Source organism: Crocodylus siamensis, chromosome 1 (genome assembly GCF_052110815.1).
Source record: "Crocodylus siamensis isolate JL-2025a chromosome 1, ASM5211081v1, whole genome shotgun sequence".
NCBI lineage: Eukaryota > Metazoa > Chordata > Crocodylia > Crocodylidae > Crocodylus > Crocodylus siamensis.
The window spans coordinates 319,827,984-319,855,483 of record NC_143395.1 but is presented as its reverse complement, the minus strand read 5'-3'; the positions used below and the strand labels follow the sequence as shown (position 1 = coordinate 319,855,483).

The 27,500-nt window shown below is 40.9% G+C and overlaps 1 protein-coding gene across 11 annotated transcripts in view; it reads left to right on the top strand.

Moving 5' to 3' along the window:
• The window catches only part of MBNL2 (muscleblind like splicing regulator 2), a 165,096-nt gene extending 139,908 nt beyond the window's left edge, over positions 1-25,188 (top strand). For all 11 annotated transcript variants that reach the window (XM_090023252.1, XM_090023222.1, XM_090023290.1 and 8 more), the window contains one exon: positions 22,325-25,188. In XM_090023252.1, the coding sequence (XP_089879378.1) occupies positions 22,325-22,339 (15 nt within the window). In that variant the 3' untranslated portion in view covers positions 22,340-25,188. The remainder of the gene's footprint in view (positions 1-22,324) is intronic.
• Positions 25,189-27,500: the final 2,312 nt, after the last annotated feature.

The window sequence follows — 27,500 nt, the reverse complement described above, 5'->3', positions numbered from 1 at the left end:
CTTCCCTAAGCTACTGCTTATGATTTAAATGTAAACTTATTGATTATTGATTGTATGCCAACATAAGCACATATCATTCATAACTCAGGCTTTGACTAGGGCAATAGTCTTCATTGATCAATGTGATCAGTCAGTCACTGACCATGTCTAGAGCCTGCCCTGGGCACACAGAACTTGGACAGCCCCAACTTAACACATGCTGGCTGGAGAGACCGAGCACCGTACATAATGCCATCATCTCTCTCTTTCTCTGTCAGCAAAGCAGCAGATACTGATATTTGCTTCTACTCCCTGCTCCCAGGCAAGTGATAACCTGGTTCCTTCTGGATTTGGCAGCATTTGTTTTCTATTCTCTTTGATTTGGCGGGGGGGGAAAGAATGCTTTACATTTAAAAGAAAAGCACCATAAAATCTTCCAGTATTTTCCATTAATTTCACTGGGGGGCTTTTTATAATAAAAGATTTATCCCTTTTATATTAGAAGTTTTTCTTCTTCAGTGGGAATCATTGACTGCTGTCCCTTTCTGTTTCCATTTGCGCCCGTCGGGCCTCGATCATACGGTCGCTTGCCACCCGGCCCTGGGACTTGATGATAACCCTTGGCTCCGTCCCTTAAAGGTATGGGACCACGATCTCCTGCCTCAGGTGGTCTTCTCCCTCCTTATCCTGCCTGCCATGACTTGGATGATATCTCAGTGGTGGAGGCGTCTGACCGTCTGATTCCAGCTGCCCCAAGGCCGAGGCGTGATGTTCTTTGCGAGGCTCCAACCTCCCCTGTACCTCACCCTATACCCAGCCTCAACGGCGCGCTATTGTTGTTGTCAGCGGCCAACACTCCCTCTCTGTGGGGGTTCCTCCTGGTTCCTGCTGGAGCCTGGAGGAGGGCTAAGTAAACCCTGGCCCCCTTGATTCTTACACCCTTAGAAGCCCTGTCTCACTCTAACTCTGGTGTCCAAAAAAATAATAATAATAATTAACCCATCGAAAGGTTACGGACACCGCAATTGTATGCCCCTTTTCAGCACTCCCTAGACCACTACCTAGGAGCGCCTAGTAGTAGCGTGCTCCCCTTTACCAACTACCCTTCCCCCTTAGGGCTGCATTACTTAGCTGTGGGGTACTCTCATGCGTGTCTGCCCTCAACATCCCTCAGTAAAGGAATCATCCCTCGATGGGCTCCCGCTTGGGTCCTCTGTCCCGGACGTGAGGGTCTTAGCTGGCCCCTTGCTTGGATACCTCTTTTCCTGTAAATCCGCCGGCCTCCGCCTCTGTTGACGAGGTCCCTCCTGTAGGCTCTCTTCGTGGCCCGAGGGTTATATATAGCCGGGACACCTGGGTCTTTCTCAGTCCGACGGCAGCGTCTCTACCTGGGCACAGCTCAGGACCCTTTCCTGACCTGCGAGCAGCGTTCCCTGGCTCCTCCACCTCCTTGGTGGGTCCAGGGGTTCTCCTTTCGATGCTCTCTCACCACCTCTCCTCCTCCGCTGCCTTGTTGTCTCCCCTTCTTATACTTCCGGGCCGGCTCTCCTCCCCCTCTTTCCCAGCTGCTTCCCCTTTAAAAAAAACACAGCTAACAAGCTGTGCGGGTCCCGCCGCCGCTTCCAGCTCCACTGCGGTTCCTGCAGCCAGTAAGATATTTTTATTCATTTCTCCTTTCCTCTCACTCTCCCTGGAGTGTATTGTCCCCCAGGGTCCCCCTTTAGCCCTTCGGGGTTCATATCTTCCCCTTGCCCCAGGACACCATTGCTTGGCTTTTCATCATCTCCTTTGTCCTAGTCATTGGAAATCCCTGGAAGCTGCATAGCAGATTGTTGCATAGCGTATGTGGGGCTGGGAAATGCTTCCAAATGCCTAATGAAGATCCAGCTAGCCTGAAAGGCTCAGTGGACAGTAACTATGGCCTTTAGAGTTTCTGCAGTACAGAAAACAAGAGGAAAGGATTGATTTTCATTCCCCTTAAGATTTCCAGCTCATGAATGTAGTACCCAGCTCCTTATCCCCTGTGAAGCCTGCTGGATATATGGGGAGCATCACAGTACCCTGGGAAAAGAGGGTCTGCTATCACTTCTGTCAGAACTCCATTTTCTGGTCCCTGCAATATTGTTGCCTTCTTTTCTTATATTTATAGTGTGACGTCCCCTCTGAATGTCTTCTGCACCTTTTTGTTGGCATTCCAGAGTATGCATCCCGTCAAGCTTCTATACCCAAAATTTGTCCTTATTAATGGACCAGATTTTGAAAAAAACCTTATAGTCAATATTATCCCCCTTCTTGGGAGGAGAAGGTGGCAGGGAGTGAATTGCTGACCTTTCTGGACTGACTCTGACAAGCCTAGCACCATGGAATCACAACTAGGAAAAGATACAGCGTCCAAAAGGTAGTTGATAGTCGCAGACTCTGACAAGTTTATAATATTCTATGTTGGGCTCAGAAATAATTTTGTATGTGCTGATAGCATATTTTTTCTCTTAATGACACATTGTATAGAAATCATGCATGTCTGCTAGCCAACTGTGTGCTTTTTTTTTGCTGTTTTTTTGGGAAAACAATAACAACAGCCAGGTCCAAAGTATGTTATGTTGCTGAAGGTACAATCCCTTGGGCTTTACACCAGGCAGGCAGTTTGTGTGACTGAGTATGACTGTATAGAACAAGAACTCTGCAGCTTTTTGTATTAACTTTTGCATGGAATGAAGGCTTCAGGGGAAAAATAACATGATTAAAGTCTGTATCATAAACATAATAGACAATGGCATAGAGCATGCTAAGGTTGCACAGACAGCTATAGATCATTCTGATGCCCCATCCTTTCAGGTGTTTAATTTTCTAGTCTAAGTAACTTCCTTTTTTGTGTTGTGTGTTGCATGTAATTTCCTACATTTTTAGAAAGAGAATGATAAAAAATATATCTATTATAAAATATATCTGCAACTGCAGCAATCTGATATTGTGCATCAGCTGTGCCACAGCACAGATCTCTACAGCTTGAACTATTAAATACACATGTGCTGGTAGCAGAAGAAGGCTATTATGCATGAAAGGAGAAGATAGGCTTCTTTAGAGAGTTATGAAGAAGCCTAGCATAGCTGACTGTTTTTGAGCTCCTGCCTCATATGGTGCCTCCAGGGAGAGGGGGCTGGAACACTGAGTTTGTGACAAATGTAGAAAGCATAGGGAAAAATTCAGTCTTGTCCAAGTTGTGCTCACACTTTCAGCCCCATGGGCTGCATATGACGTGCTGGGCCAGTCCACAGGCCAAATTCCTTGCACATGGACTTGGGTCCTACATGCCTGGATTGGGCCCCACAGCTGGATCAGGCCATGTATACCCAAGCCAACTTGTCTGGATCAGACTCCATTGTGCCATCCCAGCAGGCAGGCACTCTGCATTGCCTTGGCCTGGTCCCACGCATGTGGATTCCTGTGTGCCCAGTGCCACCCTAGCCCAACCCAGCGTACTGGGATTCAGTCTCATGCACCCAATCTAGCATTCAGGGCCACATTATCCAGCCCACCAGGCTCCCTAGTGGTCCATAAATTGGGTAGCATAAGAGCAGCAATTAACATTGCCACCACTTCCATGCCGCTAAATTTTTGGACCCGGGGGAGCCTGGTGAGTGAGATGATATGGATCCACAGGCTGGATCTGGCCCACAGACCAGGGGCTGAGCATCAGTGGTCTAGCCCAATGCTACCTCCTCATCTTCCTCCCAGCCACTTCTTCAGTTCCCAGTATAGTGGTCGTGGTAGCAGAAGCTACTTCCCCATAGTTTGAGCCTAGCATTAGAGCGTTTGTGTTCAGCTTTCATTTGGGCATAGTGCCAAAAGGTTCCTGGGGAACATCAGGAAGGGACAGGAAATGATCATTTTTAATAGATTATAACTCAGCTGAATCTGAATGAAATTTCATGGTATGTAGAAAATATATTCTCTGAATTCAAGGGCTTTTACACTGCTGAATATCAAAGCCCACCTGTAAACAATGGACAAGCTAGAGTTTGTCCCAAAAAAGTCACCAGAATTGTAGAAGGGGGAATGTTAAATAATTTAAATGTAGTGGTTTCTTACCACTTCCCCTAGTGTATGTGTATAGATACAGATATGTAAAAGGCAAAGTATTCATATTTATATAGATTGTAAGTATAGCAGTCATAATCACTTCATGCAGATTTTAGAAGAGCACAAACAGTATTTTCTCTGTACATTCCAAACACCTTTGATAAAACATTTAATTAGTGCATATCTAAATAGTGAGTATTCAAAACAAAACATTTATTATGCATTCAGCAACATTCAGCAAACCAATGAAAAACCAAACAGACACATTTATGTTGATGTTATGTGGGAGGGCTATTATTCTGGGTTCTTAGCTGCAGCCGCCCTCTTCCCAATTAATGCTAAGGTATGTATTTATTTGTTTATTTATTTTTATCAGAATAGCATCAATGCAGCTGCTTTGCTGGTATCAGTCAGTCACTTCTGCAAAACGTGTGCATGTGTGTCTTAACTAGAGAAGTAATTTGATTTTTCTACACTAGAATGGAGGAATGGAAGCATGGAGCCTCAGGGAAGGAGGGATGGAGTTTACATTTCAGAGTCAAAGCTACTGTGGCAAAGCTCTATCACAGCCACTGTGGAATTAGCAGTAGCTTTTAGCTGAGCGGCCAGCAACTGTTGCCAGTGTGCCAGTAGCTGTGAAACTTTATCTTTTGCTTGACCAGCACTGATCAGGATTCGGACATGGGGTCAGGATCCCTTACAGTCAGAATTTAGCCATGCCTCTAAAAAATATTTTTTCTTCACTCAACCTTCCCAAATAATACATAATGTGTGCATCTTATTTTGAGAGTTTGTAGCATACAGAAAATATGGTGCTTTTCTTAGCAACGTGTTCCTTTGGTGGGGTGTGTGCCCTTTTGGGCCTCCCTGCTGTACATGTTAATTTGTACTGCATTTCATGGCACTGCCATCATTGATATTGTCTTCTCTTTGCTGCATCTTAATACTTTCTCCCCTTCTTGGGTAAGGAAATTAGAAGTGTCTCTCTTTCTATAACATCTAGACATGTCTTTTCTATGGCTTTTTCTTGCTCTCAGGTTTTTAAGTTGTATCCACACTGTTAGAGCAATGCCCTACATAAGTTCAGCACACCAGATATCTTTATTATGTAGGAGAACTTTGTTCTTGGGATGTGCATCTTTATGCAGGTCTTTTGCTTTCAGAATGTGGAAATATCACAAAACTCAGTTATATGTCATGGGGAAGTCCTTGGAGACCATTTCCAACATAAGTATCAGAGAGTCAGATGAGCTCCATACACCATAAGTAGGGATCTATCTAAATTGCACAGGAAGTGTGATGTGCAGTGGCTCCTTTGATCTTGTTCTTTTCACTGTCTGCCCTCTCCCCGACTGCCTTTACCCCAGCCTCTAACTGGTGGAGGGGCCCCAGCAGTCTTGTTGCTGGTCAACCAGGAGGCAAAAACCACAGCATATTTAAAGCTGCAATTTTTGCCTCCCAGCCAGTCAGGAGCAAGTGGTAGCAAGGGGGACAGTGAAAAGAACAAGATTAAAGAAGCCATTGCACAGCACACTTCTGGCACAATTTAGGTACATCTCTAACCATGAGCACCAGCTCTTCAGGCAGACCCTCTATCTCCTCTATTACAGAGAAAATAGCAGGTTGTGCCACTGAGACTGGATCTCTAAGGAGGTTCTCCATCCAGGACTCCTTGAGTCTCTCCATCTCCTTGCCCACCGAAGTCCAAGACTCATGGTCCCATGAGGATACTATGGAAGTTAACTGAGGCTCTGGTAATGAGACCATGGTACTACTTTACAGTTCCATCAGTGAGCTGTGGGGTATAATTAAGAAAATCAAAAATAGATACCCAAGGCTCTTCTCCAGATTACCTCAGTGGACCAGGTTGTTAGATCTAACGTCCATTCTGGTGCCAAAATCTCCAGGCCTGCTACATCCAGGTGGAATGCTGTTTTGGCAGCCTGCTCTGTTGGCCATGGTGTCAAGTTCCTTTGTACTTAATCAGTACTCCAGCCATGGTCTTCCAGCCTCAGTCTTGATTCCTGTAGCTTATATGGGTTGCTCATTAGAGTCCCTATCTAGTTCAGACTCCAAGCACAGTTCTGCATTGCCTTTGGCTTCAGCTCAGAGAACCAGAAACTCCTTGAAAAAAGAGTCTTGGTTTTCCAAGGTGTTCTTGCAAACTCCTTGGTTCCTGCCAACTCTTCTGGTGTAGCCTTAGTGACTTCAGGGTTTCCAAAAGCCATTTAAGTATCACCCAAATTCTCCTTGAGTCTGGGGATAGGTTTGGAAGGAGCTAGGTAGGAAATACCAAGTTTCAAATGGAATATAACCTCTGAGTTTGTTTCCTATTAGTCTGCTAAAATTTTCACCACAACAGTCTTTTTTTCTCTTTAAATACAAGGTTAATATACTGCTTAATTTAATTCTGTTAGTGACTTGTAGCTGTAAAGAAATAGTACTCCTGTTACAGCTCTGTGATTTCACTGGTTTTGTTCTTGTTTTTCAGCAAGAACATTGTAATATCTGTGTTTATAGAGTGAGATAATTTATCTCTTGATAGTTTGCCAGCTTCAGTAAATGAAGAAAAAGCCCAGTGAATACTGTTCCAGTTCTTGGTGGTTATGGGAAATTATGGAACTCCAACTTACTTTTAAAATGATAGCCTTGCCCCCATTTTGGCAGTACAACATAGTACAACTTTATTTCATGTAACATCTTTCATACACACTGAATTCTAATGCTTCGTGGAACACCACAACAGCCAATATAACATAAATATTACAGAAAACGCTACATAAAAAAATTATGTTGTGTTTATATTTCATCCTTTCTATAAGGTCAATAGGAAAGGAAAGATACTAAGGGATACATAAAACAGGGAAAAGTTTAATTTAAGTATTATATGTGAGAATAGAAGAGATAAGTTGAAAATCTTGTGACACAGTTATCTGACACAATTGACCTAAATTATGCATCAGTTTCTCCACTAAACTGCATGTCAAACTGGAAATTATGTAGAAATATTAATGATTAATTATTATTCAATGCTGTTTAGTTGTAGAAAAATAACTACAAAAATGAAACAGGTAAAATAGTAGTATTATGTACAAGTGCAGAGCCAAAAGCCTCATTAAAATATTTGACTAGACTGCAAGTGAAACCAGTTGGTTTTTTTTTTTAAAAAAAAAAAAGGTAATTGTGCCAAATGCTTAATCATGATGTTCTGAAGTTGGGGAGTTGTGCATGGCAGTGTCTTATACCTCCTGCATGACTTTTGTCTTATAAGAAAAGGAATAAGACCAGGCAATGATAGAAGAGCTGTCTGGGAAAAGAGGAGATGGAGCGAAGGTTGCAAAAACAAGGTAGTTACTATGTAGGAAAATTAAATTCTCTTAGATTGGATTTTTGTATAGAAGCCACCTCTGCTAACTGAGCAGCTGCTAAGCTTCAGTATATTCCTTCCACATACCTCTTGAGAAAAGATCTGGCTGGCTGGTTGTGGTCATCTTTGTTGCTGTACAGATTTTTGAAAGAACTCTTGAGTCTTCTGATCTCTCTGTCCCTGAAAGAAAACTCCCAAACTTGCAGACATGGGCTAGGGATATACATTACACATAAACCAGTTTAAGTGATCAGAAAGTGGTTTAAACCTGGAACAGAACAGGCGTTCAGTGCACATAAAGTGTTTTGAAAATGGCTGAAACTGGTTTGAGACAAACCTGGTTGAATGTAGTATCAGATTTAACTGATTTGGGTTAAACCAGTTTATGCAATGTCTGTCCCAGGCCCCCTCCTGATTTAACTAATACCAGAGTCCCCCCAGCATCCCAGATGCTTTGCAGCCCTGGGTGGGATGCTCTTCTCTGCCTCTGCCTGGCTTCCCCTTGCCCCACCCCTCACCACTCCCTGGGCAGGGATTCCCCCCCTTCCCTCTTCTACAGCACAGACCATAGCCAGCATGTGGTATGCTAGATAAAGCTGAGAAGTGTCTGTGTAAGTCAAACACGACAAAAGCAGATAGGACATAGTCCACTTAGGGCTTTTTGGAGCTAATCAGCAGGTCAGCTGGTAATGTCTGTCCAGTTCTTCCTTGGAAAAAGTTGTTTAAGAAGAGCTTGAACTAATGAGAGAGGTTTTTGTTTTCTTGATGGGGTACTAAATGTTCTGTAATCAATTCCCTGCTGGGCTGGTCAAGAGCAGTAAGAGGGAGGGGGAAACCCCTCCCAGCTGGGGCTTGGCCATGCCCTACCCCCCATATCAGCACTTTGGAAGGGAAGGGAGGGCTGCTCTAGTGTCCTCCAGTTTCTAGCCTGAGCCACTGCAGTCATGTGCCTGCATTTCTTCAGTCCAGAGGGAATGTCTGTACAGTTAGACTAACATGCATGTTAGACTAACCTGCAAAGATTGAATCAATTCAGGCTCTGGCTTTTTGAATGTCTATTCCTAGCCATGGAGAACAGTGACAAAACATGGGCCAGGTAAAGTAAGAATTTGCAAGATGACAGGGAAATAACTTTTTGTTGATTAAAGTACTGTCTTGTGGAGTCAGGACCTTAGTAGGTACATAATTACATTACGTATAGGGCTCTTCAAAATGCTGTCATTATTTAAATGGATACATGTCATCCTTACCTGGTAGTAAAAGACTCATGAAATGTCTGACTTTTTTAAAAGTTTGGTTTTATGAACTTTTTCCTTCTTAATGTTAGTTGTAACGTGAAAGACTAAAAAGGAAAAATATTTGACTCTTCTAGTCTAGGTTTTCCACTTTAATGGCATCTAGTGATGAGAACCGAACCTGCTACTTAGCTTCTACCTTTTTGGCATTCACAAGTGCCCCTGTTTTAGGGAGTAAACCATCTGTGTCCTCTCTATGTTAGGGCCCTGTGAGCAAGAGAAAATATCCTAACAATAAACCCAGTCTCCTTCAGAAATAAATTTAAAAGATTGCTTCACTTCAGTAAGCTCCTTCAGTTCTTTTCCTATTTTACTTAGATAATGTTGTGGTCTCCAAGTCTTCACTTGTTCTGAAAAATAAGAGACCTAAAGGAGCCCTGCCTTCTCCATACTTAATGAAAAAACTCTACAGTTTCCAAAAAAACCCTCCTTGTGTTCACATCCCTTCTTAGGCCCCTGCTACACATTATATATACATTATGCAATTAACTGGTTTATTGTGCAATAAATTTAGACCAGCCACATGTGCAAAGTAAGACCAACCATGATCGCAAAGTAATTATCACACAATTAACTGGTTAATCACGTAATAAATTTAGACCAGCCACAAGTACAAAGTAATGATCGTACAATGAAAACGACTATCCAACTATAAAAAGGGCCAACCAGCCGTAAAGATAGTGCTTGAAGATGTGTAACAACTCTATAGCTGGTTTAATTTGCATGTGTAGCAGGGCCCTTAGTCACACAAAAAAATGGGGAAGTCGAGAAAAAGAGATGGAAGGACAGAGGACTCCCTCCAGAACTATATAAGATAGCGCTAGCTGATGAAAATCAGCCAGTGGCTCTCAGCCCTTTCAGACTCAAGGCACACCATGGAAAATACTCAATCTTAGCTTTCACTTGTTTTTTGACTCTGGAACAATAATAAATTCTGTTGCAGAGAGCTCAAAAAGACCACAACAGATTCAAATGTTTTTGACACTGGATTCTATTTGACATGTCTGGTTTTTTTTGTCAATCATATGGCCATGTTTGCACACCTAGCAGAGCTAATATTAACCAACACCCCATAGCACTCTTAACAAGGGTTCACAGCACCCCAGGGTGTTGTGAAACCCTAGTTAGGAATCACTTCTTTGGAGAAACAGGACAATGTTACTGGCAAGCCCTTGAATATGCTCCACTGCCTGAAATCCTGCTCCCAATGACCATCTGACTGACCTGAAATGGTTCTGCTGCATTAGGTCTCTGACCCTGCAGGAGAACCATAAGATGTTTTTTCCATTTCTCCTCTAAGATCTCCCCAAGTGCAGCTACTGCTTGGTATAAACAGTATAACCAGGGGCCTTATTTTGCCTAGGAAGTGGCATAACACTCCCATTCTTTCAGTCTACAGCTGACACATCTACTGTTCCTCTTATGAGGTGCACAGCTCTACATTTGCTCAGTGGGGATCATTCAAACAGCTCAAGAGGCCTCTGTTATGATCCAGCTTGATCCTGGCAGCTACAGAGGAAGGAATCCCCTTCAGGACTTGAGTGTAGAGATATCTACTTGACACACAGAAGTATGATTTAGTATAAAGATATCCTCTTTCTTCAGTGGTCTAGTAGTTAGAGCACTTGCCCAGGACATGAGGCATCTGAATTCTATGGCTGCTCTCAACCTCAGGGGGTTTGAACTCATATCACCTTTCACAGCATGGGGCTCATCAGTGTTTTCAGTGGGAGGCACTGCTTTAATCAAGCTTAGCTTTGTGCAAGGGCTACTTGCAAACCAGCCCACACTGCTGCCGCGACATCTGCATCTGCATCACAGCTCCCCCTGTAACAGTGCTACTCCCTGGTGCCCAGGTAAAGCCCCTCAGCTCTGCAGGCCATATAAAATGGCTCTGCAAGCCAAATTCAGGCCACAGGCCTTGGGTTGCCAACTGTGTCATAGCAGATTATCTTAAGCACCAGGGGTGAAGTGAAAGCACCCTCCCCCATTCCTTTTGAAGGTGGCTTATTGGGGAGCCAAGAGTGAAAGATATATGGGGCAGGGCGAGCAAGAGGGACCCTGACTTGGAAGATCAGTGAGCCCTTGGAGAGGGTGGAGGGAATCCTAGATTCTGGCCCCTATTCCCAGTGCTGGTTTTGTATTTTATACAATGACAATTTACACTACTGTAAATGCCATTGTAAGTAATGGTGTTATTCTGCTTTAGTAAGAGAGAAAGGATCTGACCCAGCGGAATTGCCTCTGTGCAAGTGACTGTCCTGCAAAATAATCTGAAATCGTGTTTATCATCAATCACATTGCTATGCCCACTCTATCCTTTTGTGTAAGCTAGAGGTGTGGTAGAAGTCTTGTAAGAGAAGTGTAATTTCAGGGGATTTGGCAGTGAACAAAGGAGGCTGGTATCCCACAAGATAGAGTGGGCTAGCAACATAGGGCTGCAGAATGCAAATGCTGAACCCAAAAACCCCTTATTTTTCTGTAAGGAAAGACAGACACAATGAGATTTGCTATTAACAGTCTTCCAGACTTTTATTTTCTTCTCTCCAAACACCCTCATACATTCCTTTCTATTAAGGATTCTGATTAATATGTTCCTGAATAGAGAAGTACTGTCATAAGGACTACAGCTAGAAGTCTTCAGTATTAGTACTAGTATGAATTTCACTACTGGTACTAAGACAGCTTCACAGGGAAGGCGTGTTCATCAGATGTAGCACTTTGTAAAAAGAAGCTTTCTCTTTGCTGTTTGTTCATTCAGTGATTATTAAATGCCAGACATTCACAAACAAGACACAAACATTCAGAGCAAGGACTTCCCCCTCCCCACACATACACACACCAAGCCAGAGAGCCAGGCTCCCATAGAGTCAGGCTTTCTCTTCTGACACCACCTTCTTTTCCTCTTGGCTGCCTGGTGGGGCAGCTTCAACAACAGGAATAAAAGATACTCTCTTCATATGCTGTGGCTTAATGGGTAGGGTACTCTCCTGGAACAAGGCTGGTGAGGTTGCCCAGGATTTAGGCATCCCAGATCCTGGAGAATTTAGCAAAAAATGGGCACAACCCCCACACCACTTGCAATGTCAGTTACTAGTTTTGTTTTTTCTTCAAATCAGATTTCAGTTAGTGAAACTGGATTGCAACAGGGCATAAATGGAGTTAGATGTCTCAGTGGCCAAGCTGTATTGCTTCTTAGAGTGTACAGTAGCCATAGAGATGGAGACAAGTTGTGTCTAGATGCCTAAACATCTATTGTGCAGAAAAAAATAAAATTGTACTTGGTGTCTTAGACTGCTTGCAGTTGTTAAAAAATAAATAAAAGTGGCATTTTACTTTAAACTCAGCATACCCCCATGCAAAACCCAGCATATGCTCAGAAGAGACAGCACATTAGTTGGACCCAGCCCACCCGACATCTGTATAGATCCAGCACTTTAGTGGGGCTTTCTTGGCTCTTTTATCCAGTAGCTGATTGAATCAGCCCTTAGATAAAAGCACCAAAAAGCCTCACTGAAGCACGTGATCTATACAGATGCTGCAGAGCTAGGTCAAACTAATGCACTGCTTCTTCCTATAAGGTGTGAGGGGGAGGGAGGGTTCTTAACATCTGCTAGCACCCTTAAACATCTAAAAGCAAAGTGTGTTGGACTTAGGCATCTTACAGGTGAAATAAGATCTGGGCCTATGCCTATAGCAGTATGAAATAGTTTATTTACAGGTAATATCTTTGATCATGAAGGTATTGAAAGGGACCTTATTCTAGAAGGCTAAGCAGATAGCAGCACTTAGTCCACGTATAAGGCACATAAAAGGTTGCACCTTAAAGATCCAAAGTTACTCATTCTCTATTTCATGCTAGATGCTTGAGACCCAAGAGCATGAATTCAATCAAATAATATCTTCTAAGAAATAGAATTCCATATAAGTAATTTTAACTTGCAGAAAAAGATTGGAAAACTTTACAAACCCAATAAGCTGATCTTGAAAGCTCACACTGTTTTCAAGAAAAGACGGTAGCACGCTCATTTGCTAAAAATGTTGACACTGTACAGTACCGTATTTACCTGAATCCAAGACAGCTGAATTTAAGATAAACCCCTCTCCCCTGCAATAAATGTATTATCATTTTCCATGTATAGAATCTAATTGTTGGAGGGCCATCTTAAATTCAACCCCCCCCCCCCCACTGCTCCAGTGGGAAAATAGCAGAAAGGTAGGTGGTGGGGAAACAAGCAGTGGGGGAGGAGGTGGGAGAGTCAAGCAGCCTGACCTTTGTCTCTTCCCCCATATCTTGGTCCCTGCCACCTCTCCCACCCCCGCTTGTCCTGCTGCTCTCTGCCCCTCTCAGTGCCTGTCCCCTTACCCCTGCTACTTGACCTCTCTATGCCTGCACCCCCTCAGTGCTTGCTTCTCATTGGCCCCCTTATTCCCCCAGTGCCTACCCCTCCTTGCAGCCTCTCTCCTCCCTGTTCCCCCACTGCCACTTGCCCTCCAGCTTCAGCTGTGACAGGACAGTAGCCCCACTCCATCCTGGAGCATGGAACCCACGTTGCTCTGACACCAGCCCCCAGCCCAGCCATGCAGCAGCTTTTGTGGCAGCAGCAGCAGCTTTAGCTAGACACCAGAGCCTGGGTCAGAGTTGCTGCTACCATGCCAAGCTGGGGCCAGAGCAACCATGTGCTAAGTGCCAGAGCCTTGCTGGAGGGTATGTGGGAGGGGTAGGAGGCAAATGCTGTGGAGGGACAGGTGTCAAGGGACAGGTGTCAAGGTGGGGGGAGACAGTGGAGAGGGAGATGGCAGCTACAGTTCTGACCCCAGCACCAGGTCAGGGCCAGAGTTGGAGCCACAACAGCCACCTGCCCCCCTGCCACTTTGCACCAAGACAAGAAGAATCCAACACAAGAAGCTTTTTCACTGTGTTGCATGGAGAAGAAAAACCTTATCTTGGAATCAAGTAAATACAGTATATATAGAAACATTGTATTACCAGACCTATGTGTCTTTATGTGTCAGTGGGAATTCTGTAAAGCAAAAACAAAAAGTCACCACACAGAAATTAAGAGACTCAATATTTGAAATCTAATACAAAAATTAAGCAGCTCGTCACTCTTACTTGTTTTCACTAGCATTGTGGACACATTTGGTTTTGCTAAACAGTCACACTACAAAAGTAATTCTAGGTGCCAGATATTTGCAACAGGATAACTGTAAAATCTTTAGATCATATATTAGATATGTATAACAGTATTACATGGGAATGAATCGGGGCAAGGACTCATTTCCAAAACACTGAAATCTTTTTACTTTTTTTCTCTCAAAAGCTAGCTAGATGGCAGTATCTTCACATAGGAAGATAAGCCAAAAAAACCCTCAAGCTTTATTTTTTTTCTTTCACGTATCTAGGTATCCTTCTCTTTCTCTTATTATGATCTATTTTAATTTTTTTCTCTGTTCCTGAATTTAGGGTTTAGTATAACTAACTATGTTTGAGGAGGCAATTACTGTATAAGTCTCTGCTTTTTTCTAATTTTCCAGATAAATTTGCTTTTAGGTTATGTTCATGCCAAAAATAATATTTTGGGGGAGTTTAGTAAAAATTTTTTGGGTATTTTTTAATTATCTAAGCACAGGTCAAGTTTTCTAAGGTAAAGTGATTTCATAAACTTTGGGAAGAAAATGAGTTAGTTCAACAGTTAACAATGAAGGTCATAACAAGAATTTGATTTCCCTCAAGATTTTAACACTGTTGCAGCATGTAAGCCAAGATGTATTTGTATGGAACTCTGCACCCTAAAATAAACTGCAGTTGTGCTTGTAACTTGGGGTGGGTATGTTGCCCACATCACTCACCCTTCGTGCGCTTTTGACAGTTGGTCCTTGAAATAACCAGAAGTAGTATTTTGTTTCAGTCATGGTCTGTCCATGAAACATTTAGCCAGGTAGTCATGCCATTTTTTAGCCCTGATCCTGCAGAGGTCTGTCTGCCTAGCTACATCCAGTTGGAGAATCAAGGTCAACATTTATTTGCTGTTCTGTCAGTTTTGCCTTCTAGCTTAAGTCAGGGATCCATTGCCCTTGACTTACTACATCTTTGGCACAAAATCATGTGCAATGATAGCACTGACATAACTATGTATATGCGTATGTATATACAAGAATCCTCAAGAAGAAAATTAATGAAAACATAAATGGGCAGAAGTCAGGGAATTCATAGCTAGGCTTTCTTTGGAGACCTTGATTGGTCCATATTGCACATATGTATTAAGTTATAAATCTAACCAAAAGTACAGTAATACAAAATAATGTCCTCTTTATTTGTGAGGAGTGTGCAAGTCAGCAGAGTTACACTTGGCTTTTCTTAATGCCTTTACACCTCCAAGTTCTGAATCATAATACATTAGAAAAAAATTACAATAAAAGAAGCCTCAGTTTGAACCCTTTTGGGGAGGAGGGTGTTGATTTGGGGTTTTTGGAGTGGGGAGTTGTTTTTCTTTTCCCTTTCATTTCTCTCTGTCTCTCTTTTTTTACTGTGAAAATATCTTGACTTGCTGCTCCTGTGGAGTCTAGAGAAATGTTAGCTGTGCTTTTTGTGCTTGGCAGCACCCATACTAAAGGTGCGAAATTGTTAATCCCTTTCTCGTTCTAAATGCTTTTAGTACAGGCGAAATACAAGAAGTAAACAAAATAGAAACCAGGTCTTACATAAAAGGAAAGGAGGGAATTGAGAAATGAGGTGCTGAAGAAGTAGCACTCACACAGAGAAATACAGAATCTTAATGAATAACAACCTCAGTGTTTGCCCTTTCACTTCTTTATTCTCTCATTTCCTCTGGGTAAACTGATCAGAACAGCTTAGAAAATCAAAGCAGAGGAAAGAAAATGCCCTAAAAATGGAAGGTGCAAAAGGCAACCTATTATACTAGATCAACACTCCTCAAGGGTTATACTGAGTGGACATTCTAAACAGTTGTGATATGGGAACTCATAAAATATCACCATAATGCTGTTCATGTCTACGCAGTCTGTTCATTCTCTCTCCCATTAACAAAAATTAGAATTCAGTGTATAGTAAGATAAATCAGAATGTAGTATGATAAACTTTAAAGGGCTACATTATTCATTATTCTGGGAAAAAGTGAGCAAAACTAGATTGTCTTCATTTTTAAAAGACTTAATCCTGTTTATTTGTAGTGAATAACATTCATTAAAGAATAGTTTCTCATTCTTTGCTACCTCAATATGTTCCCTGGAAAGAGAAGTATACTAAAATGTGTTTGAGAAGCTGGTAATATATTTTCCTTCTGAAACCAAAGAAACAAAGTATACGTTTGTCTAATTACTTGACTGTGTGCGATTTCATTTACTGTATCCTGTCAGAAATTACGTGGAAAAGATTAAGGTTGCAGGGTTACATGATTCCACTTTTTTTTCTTTAGATATATGTGCTCAGACTGGGAAAAAAGGAAATACATCCCCTGAACACTGGACAAAAGGCAGACATTAGGCCAGTGGCTCTGAGCCTCAAGATAGAAGAATGGATGGCTAGGGGGGCAGAGTGGGAATGGAGCCAAGAAAACTGAGCAGACTCAGAGGCAGAAGAGTCTGAATAGAGGACAGGAAGATAACTCTAATGTGTCAGTGAAAGCTTTGAACCAAGGGACCTCCAGCAAAGATCAGGATCCCTTGGACTAGACACAGTACAGACAAATAACCAAGGAAGTAGTGTCTGGTTTAGAGAACTCGTGTGAGAGACAACAAAACATGAACAAAACAGGCAAACAAGGTGGGATTGGGATAAGAGGATGAAATAACAATAAAATGGACAGAGCTTAGCAGCAGATAGAAATCACAGCTCATAGTCTAACAGACATGACTTATAGTGGTCAAAGCAGAGGTAAATTTTAAGGAGAAATGTTTAGAAGATTTCTGAGGAACAAATGGATATAAATGGTCCATGTGTAAATGTAGATCCTAAACTGGGAGAAGGTTTTTAGAGAAATGAGATTCTGGAATAATTTTCCAAAAGGAGTAGTGTGGGCAGTCCTCCCTAATTTAAAGGTAAGGAATCAAAGAACCATGGGGTGCTTTCCACTCCAGTGTTCCTGTTGAAAGTCTTTCCTAAGCATGGAGGGTGCAGAAGTCATGGCACAAAAGAGCATACTAATCAATACAACCAACGCATAGGGGCATTTTCTGAAACCCATAGAAAGCTTTAAATTCCCATCAATCCAGTTTCCCATCAGAGAGATGGCATGTTTTGTGTAGGTTTCAGAAAGCATGAGAAGCTTTCTGAGGACAGACTTTCTATAAATTGCTGTAGATCCTTTTAGAATGTATTTCCTAAACCTGTATGACTGCTGTACTGCCTGTGTGAAATACCTGGAAAGAGAGAATGTCACTATATATGCAAGAAGCTCCTAAATCACGGGTGCTTAACTCCCTGGCCCCTGAGCTAGAGCTGGCCCAGAGAGTCATGACATCTGGTGCGCATGGCTCCTTTACAGGTCAGGCAGTTTGTCGGCAGGGTGCAGTGGCAGCAAATTTCAAAGCCACCCCCACATCTTCCTCCATGCATGGCTAAATCAAGCCCCAACACTGCATGCTAGATCAGATCCACGGGGCCAGTCTACCAGCTGGATCTAGCCTGCAGACAGACTCGGTACCACTGATCCAGCCCACAGGGAAAAAAGGCTGGGGCACCACTGTCCTGAACTGGTCTTCAAAACCTAGCAGGAAGAGATCCAAATGTTTACCCTTTTGCTAACACTACTTACAAATCTATTAAATATGAGTATAGTTTTTTTCCAATATGGAAATAATTTGCATTTGCAGGTGAAGGGCCTTAATGTTGGCTCAAAATATAGTAATACCTATGAAATCAGAGACTTTGGAGAAGTGATTTCAAAGGCCTTTTAAAGGAGCATCTTAGAAATGCATACCAAAATCAAGTTTATTGCATTTGCAGGTGGATCCACTGAGAAGTCTGCAGCTGAGCTGGTTTATACAAAATTAATGTAGGATAGAAAATCTTGTATGTTCATTGCTGTGTACTGCACTCAGATACAGCTGATACAACACAGAATAAGAGTTATAAGAATCAAAGTGGTCTCAGATTAAACATGAATGGCTAGAATTTGTAAGGTTTAGAAATGGTTACAGACTGCTTTTATGTTGTACATGTTCTTCCAAAACCCATTTCATCTGTAGGTATGTGAATGTTAGTTAGCTGTCTAAAAGCTGATGCATAAGCAATATTTAGTGCACTTTTGCAGAATTTAGACACTATGTCCACCTGCACAACTGGGCTTGTCCTTTTGAGAGTTCTCAGAAGGGATTAACAGAAGTCAAAAAGTGAAATAGGATTTGGGCCTTCAAGGTCAAATAAGGTTTTCTTCATGTTGTTATGCCCTGCATCACCAAAAGCCAGGATCTTGCTATTCTGATGGCCTCTATAGTATTTATTATCTGGCAAAAGTAGGACACAATACATAAGATGGTATGATATTCACACACACTGAAAACATTACAATAAAAATTACAAACCAGAGCACAATAATCCAAAACACAGCAAGAATATTGAGGCAATATTGCTTTAGGCAGTAGCAAGAGCAAAAATATTTTAATTTACTTTGAGGGAATGAGGCCAGAGGTAAAAAAAAATCTGAAGGTCCAGTCTCTTGTTGAAAAAACAAATTGTACGTGTGGCTCATAGACAAACTATCATAATTTTTTTTTTTTACTCTACATGTATAATCTCTTATTTTTAATGATTTTATACGTACATTTATCATAGCATCATAGGAAAGTAGAGCTGGAAAGGAAATCTAGTCCAACCCCCTGCTGGACAACAACTCCCCACTCCAAAAACCCCAAATCAAGGCAGGATCATCCCTGACTAAACTATTTCAACCAAATGTCTGTCCAACCTGTTCTTGAAAGCGTACAGGAATTAAAATTCAACGATGTTTCTGGGTAGCCTGTTCCAGTGATTAACCACTTTCATAGTCAGAAATCTTCAATCTAAATTGCCTCTGCTGTAGCTTGAGGCCATTGCTCCTAATCCTGTCCTTTGTGGCCACAGAGAATATTCTATCTACATCATCTCTGTAATCATCCTTCAGGTATTTGAAGAGTGTTATCAAATCTTCCTCATCTTCTCCACAATAAATAGCCCTAGTTCTTTTAGCCTGTCCTCATAAGTCATGCTTTTGAGGCCTCTAATTATTTTTGTTGCTCTGAGCTGCACTTGTAATACACTGTCCACATCCTTAAAGTGTAAGGCCCAAAACTGGACAAGTACTCTAGTGCTGAATAAACCAGAAGAATCACTTCTCTAGATTTGCAAGTGACATGCCTCTTTATACAACCCAGGCTACTGTTGGCCTGTTTTTTGTAACAAGAGCACACTGTTGGCTCACATTGTGGTCCACCATACCCCCGGTTCCTTCTTATGCAGTAAGTCAAGTCATTGTATAATGGATTGCTGTACCCTACTTTAGTTGGAGAATAGGTCAAAATATCTTTTTTCATACAGACCTCCCCACCTCACCCTCCGTCCCCTGGAGTCTTCAGGAAGAAATCCCTGGTAGCCCAACTGTGGAGTCGAGCAACTAGGGAGTAGGGAGAGGTGATAATAAGTGATGCTAGAGCTTGTACATGGCCTCTTTTTGGATGGCCCTATCTTCCTGAGAAAACCTGGCTTGTGATTATGTGCTGTAACTTTTTCTGACAGAGCTTTTAGAGCACATCTCTGCACAGAGAACCTCATGGAGAGTCACTCCCCTGAGTCCTTTCAAGAAGACTTTTCTACAAGAGCAGTCCGTCTGCTACAATCAGCTTCCCCATCTTTCGTGTAGATTTCTCATGTACCACTAAGGAGAGAGATACTTCAAAATATAGAAAAGTGGCATTGTATCTCTTCAAAAATAAGATGTCAGCCAGCTAGTGCAGTACCTTCAACAACGTATTTTCTAAAGCTGATAGATTTCAAATTGATTCTCTCTAAATTAGACATTAAGGTTTCCTAACTATCATTCTATAGTAAAGGCCAAGGTAATATTGTTAGACCTTTTTAGAATGATTATACCAGCATTGCTCATTATTACTAGATAAAAAGGTCAGTGATGATGATTTTGCAGCCTGATTAGAGTCTGTATAATTATTAGTTATTGGCCATGGATTTCATTCCAGTAGTATTGGTTTTGGGCACAATTCTAAGTGAAGACAGAGAATAGGGAATGCATTAAAAAATCATAATAAGTGTAGCAAACACGAAGAATGAGAATCTTTAAAAAGCCAGGGTACTGCCTGGGTATTTCAGAACAGAACAAACTGCATAGACCATGTCCAATGTGAAACAATTATGAAGTCTCTCCATGAGCACCTTTGCTATTTTTCCTACGCTGCCATTTCTGTGTAAGGAAAATCTCCCTGTTAAGATAGCTACCATCTTATTTGCTCTAAGCTGTCTCCTTGAAGTTCATTCCTGCTGTGATTCATATGGAAAATTGTCATCTGAGAAGAGCTAAGCAGATGAGGAATAGTAATTGTTGCCACCGGTGGGCTACAGGTTGTGCACCCAGCTACTAAGCATCGATTTTGGGCAGAGACTGTCATTTTCTCTAGACAGAGCAAAACACAAAGGAACCTGCCTACCTGACGTATAGGCCTTACCACAATATAAATATTCAACAATTATCTATGTGTTCTTGCTTTAGCCTCTCTCCCTCTCCCTTTTCCCTCCTGTTTGTCTTTTTCACATATTATGTCTCATTTTAAGTCCTTCTGAGCAGGATTATGTTTAAACAGTGCCCATTATGGTGAAGCCCTGACATGACTGACGCCTCTGGATGCCACAAAAATGTAACTGAGGATGTTTATAATTAGAGGAATAAATGCTGGCGTGTCAGCGAATAATACAGTAAGGGAAGCTCATACACCCAGATACTAAATATTCTTATGGAACATGCCTTACTTCTCTAGTTGGTTTCACAGTTTAGACTTCAAGTGGATCATTTAGTAAAATTAGTGGGAGCAGTTACTCCATTTTCCTAGCACAGAATAAACAAATTACAGGTGCCTCCAAAAACTAGAAAATAACTTGAGCATCTGATCCACCCTGAGGCAGAGCATGCCACCATTTTGCTCTAAACAGATCCAAGCTCCTACATTGGAAAACAGTGTAACCTGCAGATATGACAACACATGTCAGCCCTTAAAATGCAGCTTATCACTGGGCAGTCTTCCTTTGAAAAATGAAACAGCTTGGTGCTTATTGTCTCCCACCTGGAATGAAAGTTTCTGAGGTAGTCACAGGCAGATGGGTGTCATTGTTAACTATGTTTATTTCATAATATACCTGCTGCAGCAAACTGGTAGCAGAAAAATAAGATATTCCAGCCAACTTTTGGAACAATGGCTGCACACAATTTTATTTTTCAACAAAAAGTATTAAAACATAACCAAATGGGTGACTGGAATGAATGGCCTTACATTCTTTGTTGGTGGTCTGTATGTCAGAGGTAGTATGTTGCCGATGTCATTTTCTAAACATCTTATATTTTTTTGATAAAGGCCACGCTAAATGATGATGCACATTTACAGTGGCTACATGGAACATTGTACCTTTTAAAACTGTCTTGCATGTTACTTGAAATGTGATTTGAAATGGTTTGAAACATGCTTGAATAATACCTAGCTAAACAGGAAAAAGGAGTATTTCCATAGATTGGCATTGCCTAGAGTTGGTCCTTAGGTCTGAAGTAACAACTCAGTAATGATGCAGTAACTCAGGTGTGCTCCCTAACTGTTGAACCCAGTTTGGAAGGCTGTGGAAATCTGGTTTGTTTTGTCTATATTGTATGCCGGATACACTGGTGGGGGTGCAGTTTGAGGGCTTTTTTTTTTTTTAAACAATCTGTTAAGATTGTATTTAAAACTGTCATTCAAAGCATAACATGCTTTTGGCATTTTGGTACTGGAAATAGGACTGTCATGTGTAAACAGGTTCCTGTACATGGATCCTAGCATACTGAAGTGTCACATTAGTAGAATTAGCAGTTACGTAGATTGGTAAATTATAGGCCTGAAGGGACCATAATGCTCATCTAGCCTGACTGCCTGTATAATACAGAGAAAATGGGCAAGGTTTTTCAGTTCACCGACCTCTAAAAGAGAGGGAGAGAAAAAAAACCAACCTAGTGTTAGGGTTAATGTTGAACATAGCATCCAGGTCAGTAACCTTCATGGCTCAACTTGATTCCCAGAGAAGTCAGGGACAAATGTGTCTATTCAATTCCCTCTCCTAGCCCATTCAGCACTTCTAAGAATTTGCTGGGGAACTGCAAATAATTTGTCGTGTTCTTTCTCATTTTTCCTTTACTTTAGAACATACATCTGGTATCTTGAAGTTCAATAGCCCATTTGTCTAATTTCACTCTCATGAGACTGGGAGGAAAAAAAGGATAGGTTTGTGAAATGCAAAACTTTTCACCCAGCATAGGTAGATGGTGTCTTAACTAGACGAAATCATAAACAATAGTGTATTGCTTTTGGGTTAAAGTCATCAGAAAAAACAATAATGTCTTCATTTCTTTAACAGATAATCCTGAAATAATCAGCAGAAATGGAATGGAATGTCAAGAAGCCTCACTGAGAATGGCAAAACATTGTTACTGTACATACTGTCCTGTTTCCTCCTCTTTAGAGTTGCCACAAACTGCATGCTAAGTAACGATTTTGTTCTTATGGACAAATCACAAACTCTAAGAAGCTAGTGCTGCTATGTTATATATGAATAGTAAATATGGTATGCTTACTGTATCCCAACCTAAAATAGTTAACTACCTGATACCAGCTGTGATGTTTCAAGACTTAAAGGGTACATTTACTTTTAAAGATTTTATAAACATAGTTTACTTCTTAGGAATATTGTCTTATCTCCATAACTATAGCGAATGCAAATGGTCCAATTAATTTAGTATTATAAGATTCATGACGTTATGAATCTTTCAAGTTTAGCAATAATTCATTTATATTGGCTAAGATATATCCCAGTTGCAGGTTTATTTTTAACCCTAATTACACATGTTTTATTTTTTCCTTGGTTAAAGAAGTCCTGTGTTTACTTCCCTAGTGAGTTGATTCCCAGACAAAGAAAGGAAGTGAAACACACTCCAGTCCTCGTGCTCATCACCCTGCCAGTCTACAATTTTAAATAGAAAACCCAAAGCAAAGCACAAATCTTTAGATGCACCTAAGTTGATATTTGACTTGTATGGACAAGCTGCATTGAATCGTGGGATTCTAGAATAGCAAAAGAAAAATCTAAAACTTTGCACGGTATGAATCTCATACCCCCAACAAAGTCTTGAAAATTTTATTTTACAAGTATATTTATAATGTTTTTAAAAGAGACTTTGCAGAAGTGCCTAAAATTTGCCACATCAGACTTGAAGGAAGTGAGGCTGATGCCAACAATCTAATATACAGTAAGTGATAAATGTTTCAAAATTGCAATCAGATTATCACAAAGAGCCAAGCTGTTAAGTAACTTCTATAAACAAACAAACACCTAATTAAAGAGGCTGTAGGTGAGGAGATTGTATGATATTCTCATTTAAAAAAATGAATTCAGTCACTGAAAACCTGGTAAGTGACTTTAATCTAGATTATTAACTAAAAATTAAACATGTAGGGAGCGCTTAAGTTTAATAAACCATTACTGTTCTTGTATTTTTTAAATTACATTATAGGATGATAACTGGATTACAGTGGAGAAATACTAGTTATTTTAATCTTTTTTCTTTAAAACATATTTTATGTCACAAAGTATGAAGATATCTTTAATACAATTATATACATATTATATATACATACATACATATATATGGATGAAACAGATTTTAATGTTGTTTACTTTTTTAAATGATTTGTTGATTTACACAGTAATTATATATGTACAATTAAAATTTCATTTAAGTTTGGTTTAAAATTTGTTTCAAGCACTATTGTACCAAATATTTCATATATCACATTTTATATGTTGCACATGTCACATAAATACATAGTTTTTAAATTATGATTTAAAAAAACAAAACAGCTGTTATAAATGAATATTATGTATAATTGTTTGCAGCATCAGTTTTCTATGTGGACATTATTAGTGATTGCAGTATTTTAACTTAAACTTCACAGATTGATTGTAAAATATTTTAAACTTTGGCAGCACTGCCTGTTCTGAAAGACTAGAGGCACTAACAACATGATTATTTGTTTTGGAAATGACTTCCCATTCTAAATCCTGTTTGTCAAATGTCTAATTACTATCTCTTTATATTAAGATTGTAGATTTGATCACCCAAAAGAAAACAAAATCACAATCTGATTGTAAAATTAACATAATGCTTGTAATGTTGCATTTGTTTTAAATTGTTGGAAAATAATGTATCTTAACTTGTTCCTTTAGCAGTTAAGGTATCACCATTATGTACTATTAAAACACTAATGTTTGTAGACTTTCTCAGTCATTTTAACCAGGTAGTTGACACTGCAACTTGCCTATATCTGTCAAAGTTGTTTTTCATTTTATTTTTTTTAATACTAGTTAATTTAGCCATTTTGGTAGCATATTGTATAATACTAAATGGTAAATTATCCACATTGTTTAAATATTTTCTGTAGCAAACTCTTTAAAACATTGTTTTGTGTGATCTTTTTATGTTCCAAAATAATTATTCTATATTTTTTACAGTTAATCCAATATTACTATTTTTGGCCCATTGATGACAACATTATGGTACATCAGGGCTTACATCCATACAAATTTACACACAAAAGAAAAAATGTATTTTTAATAAGAGATCCATTTTCCGACTTTATGACTTTGTAATATTTCTCAAAACTGTGAAAGTGCAAACCTATGCTAACAAGATGGAGGCAATTACGCAGATGAGCAAATAAATGTAGAACAGATTCTGCATTTTATTTATTTATAAAGTAATTTTATAGAATATTTCAAAATTTGGGAAGATCTAAAACTATTTTTCTGTATAAATATTATTTGCCAAAACTTTGTTTATATTTTAAAAAGAAAGTCTAATGGAGATGAATAAATCTTAAATGCTTTGTTGAATTACAGAAAAGGAACTCCCCAGAAAAAATCATGAGATGGGCCAACACTGAGAAACTATAGTTGAGAGGTAATTTTGAGTTACTTGAGATGTCTCTGTATTTATTTTGTACAAATGAAACAGCACTTCACCAAAATACCTTATCATTTGCCTCTCTCATACAAAATATAATTGACAGCAGTTCTGGCTATTTCAATAACAGTTTAAGAAATCCCCTTCGTTCATTCCTTTCACTGTAACCATAGCAATCTGTTAAGATATCCATTATATTTTTGTTGTGACGTTAAATTTATTCACCCAATGTGCAACCACTGAAATAAAAAGAAGCATTTTAAAATGATGGGAGTAATGCAGTGTTCTTTCTTGCAGGTTTCTCTCGTTTGTTTTTTTCATTGTACAAGTAGAAGAGATTAAATTCCATAAAGTAAACCATTTTGGCTCAGGACAAACTAGTGTTCTGCATAGTGGGGACAGAATTCTCCATTCCTTTTCCTTAATCGTTAGGCAGTAGAGCTGACAACTGCTACATCAGGGGTGGCCAATGCGCCACATGCTTGCCACAAGTGGCATGGGTAATGTCTGTTTGCAGGCAGCAAATCAGACACAGGATATGTAGCAGAGCAACTGATAAGTCAGGGAGCAGAAAGCAGAGCAGCAGTTTACTCAGAGAACAAAAAACAGAGAGGCAGATCAGGCAGGGAAAAGAGATCAGAGTGACACTCAGGGAGGGTCCAGGACTAATTTGTGGCATGCCTGCCAAAAAGGTAGGCCACACTATGCTACAGCATCATCCATAGCCACTGTATACATCCTTTGCAATAGGGAGTTTGCATGCTATATCTTTATGGTGTTTTGTCCCCTGGTCTTGGGTCTACTCTGGGAATGCTCCCTTCTCTTACATGGATTCCCAGCAGCCTCTGCCTCTATACAAAAGCTGTACCTGTTCCATGGCACTGAACAGTTTCCACAGATTTACCCTTAGCAGAACAATAATTGTATGACCCTTCTCTGCATATACACACTTATGTATAATGTTGTCATCTGTGCACTGCAGCTCGCAGATGTATAACTACCATTTATTCAAAACATTCCTGCCTGAATCTCACAGACTGTTTAAAGGAGCTCTATTATCCATATATTCCTAAAGAGAAGACATAGGCTCAGAGAAGTTTAAGTTAGTTGTTCAACGCCTGAGATCTCACAATCAGCTAGTGACAAAACAGGAGTCAACATTTCTGGCCGCATCCAGGCGAACACAGCCGTATGCCACAGACATGTCTGTAGTGCCACATACCACACATTCAGTTGTTCTCTGAACTAAAAGGGAGCAGCACAGAGGGGATTTTTTTTGATCCCTGGATATCCAGGGGTCCAAAAAAACCACGGAAAAAAGTGGAGTGGCATACACCGTGGCAGAATGCATTGCCCAAAGCCAGAGCCTGGCCAGCCAGAACCACGCTCTGCCAGCCAGGCTCCACAAAACAGGATCCTCTCCACCGCAGTCCAGTGCTGGCACCAGCCTTCCCTACCCCACCCAGGGTAACTTGTCGTGCACCATCACACGCGTGGCATAGGTGTTCTCCAGGGACAACTAGTGGCAGCACAAGGTGTGCCACCATTAGTTGTCTCCAGGGAACCAAACGTCCACGCACGTCTGGGTGCAGCCTCTGATTCATAGTCCCATGATCTTGTCAGAAGGCTGTGATAACAACTGAATCTTCAGTAGCGGGGCAGTAACAATTGCATGTGGTGTAGACAGAAAGAAGAGCATGAAATTAAGATTGTTGTGGGGATGCAGCCTTGCTTCCTCTAGAGGGAGGAAACATCCATAGATGGGCTTTACCTCTTTGTCAGAAGCCAGGGATTAGCGTGGAGGCTGAACTCCTTTCTCATCCCTAGAAGCATTCACTCATGGTAAGAATGGGGCTTGCACTGTGCTGCAAATGCAGTACTGGTTTCATTGGCAAATATGATTTTAGTTTCTAAACCTGTCAGTCCTACACCTGTGAGTGCCACCTTTATTTACATTCCATTTTTTTAGGAGAGAAATAAAACTGCAGATCCCTTTGCAGCATGAAGGAAAAGAAGGGTTCATTAACCCACTGGATCAGCAAAGTTCTAGTTTGAGAGGAATGCAACATTGCAAGGTGATTTTGGAAAACCACCAGGTGAGCTGATCAAATTGCAGGTGTCACAAACTGAGTGAGGCAGGAAATGTGTGTGTGATCCGAAGAAGGGAAGGGGAAGGGAAGTGATAAAAAAAATGATGGTAAAAGGAAGGGAGAAAAAATGTGAATATGTCTAAGTAAGGACTCATAGTTTCATAGTTTCTAGGGTCGGAAGGGACCTGAGCAGATCATCAAATCCGACCCCCTGCCATGGCAGGAAAGAATACCGGGGTCAAATGGTGCTCGGGGGAACAGTGACTCTCCCAGTGCCTGCTGATCCCCCTGACTAGTTTATAACAGGCCACTAGATCCCCCCTCAGCCTTCTCTTTTGGAGGCTGAACAGGTTCAAGTCCCATAGTCTCTCCTCATAGGGCCTGCCCTGCTGCCCCCTGATCATATGAGTGGCCCTCCTCTGGACCCACTCCATGCTGTCGACATCCCTCTTGAAGTGTGGCGCCCAGAACTGGACACAATACT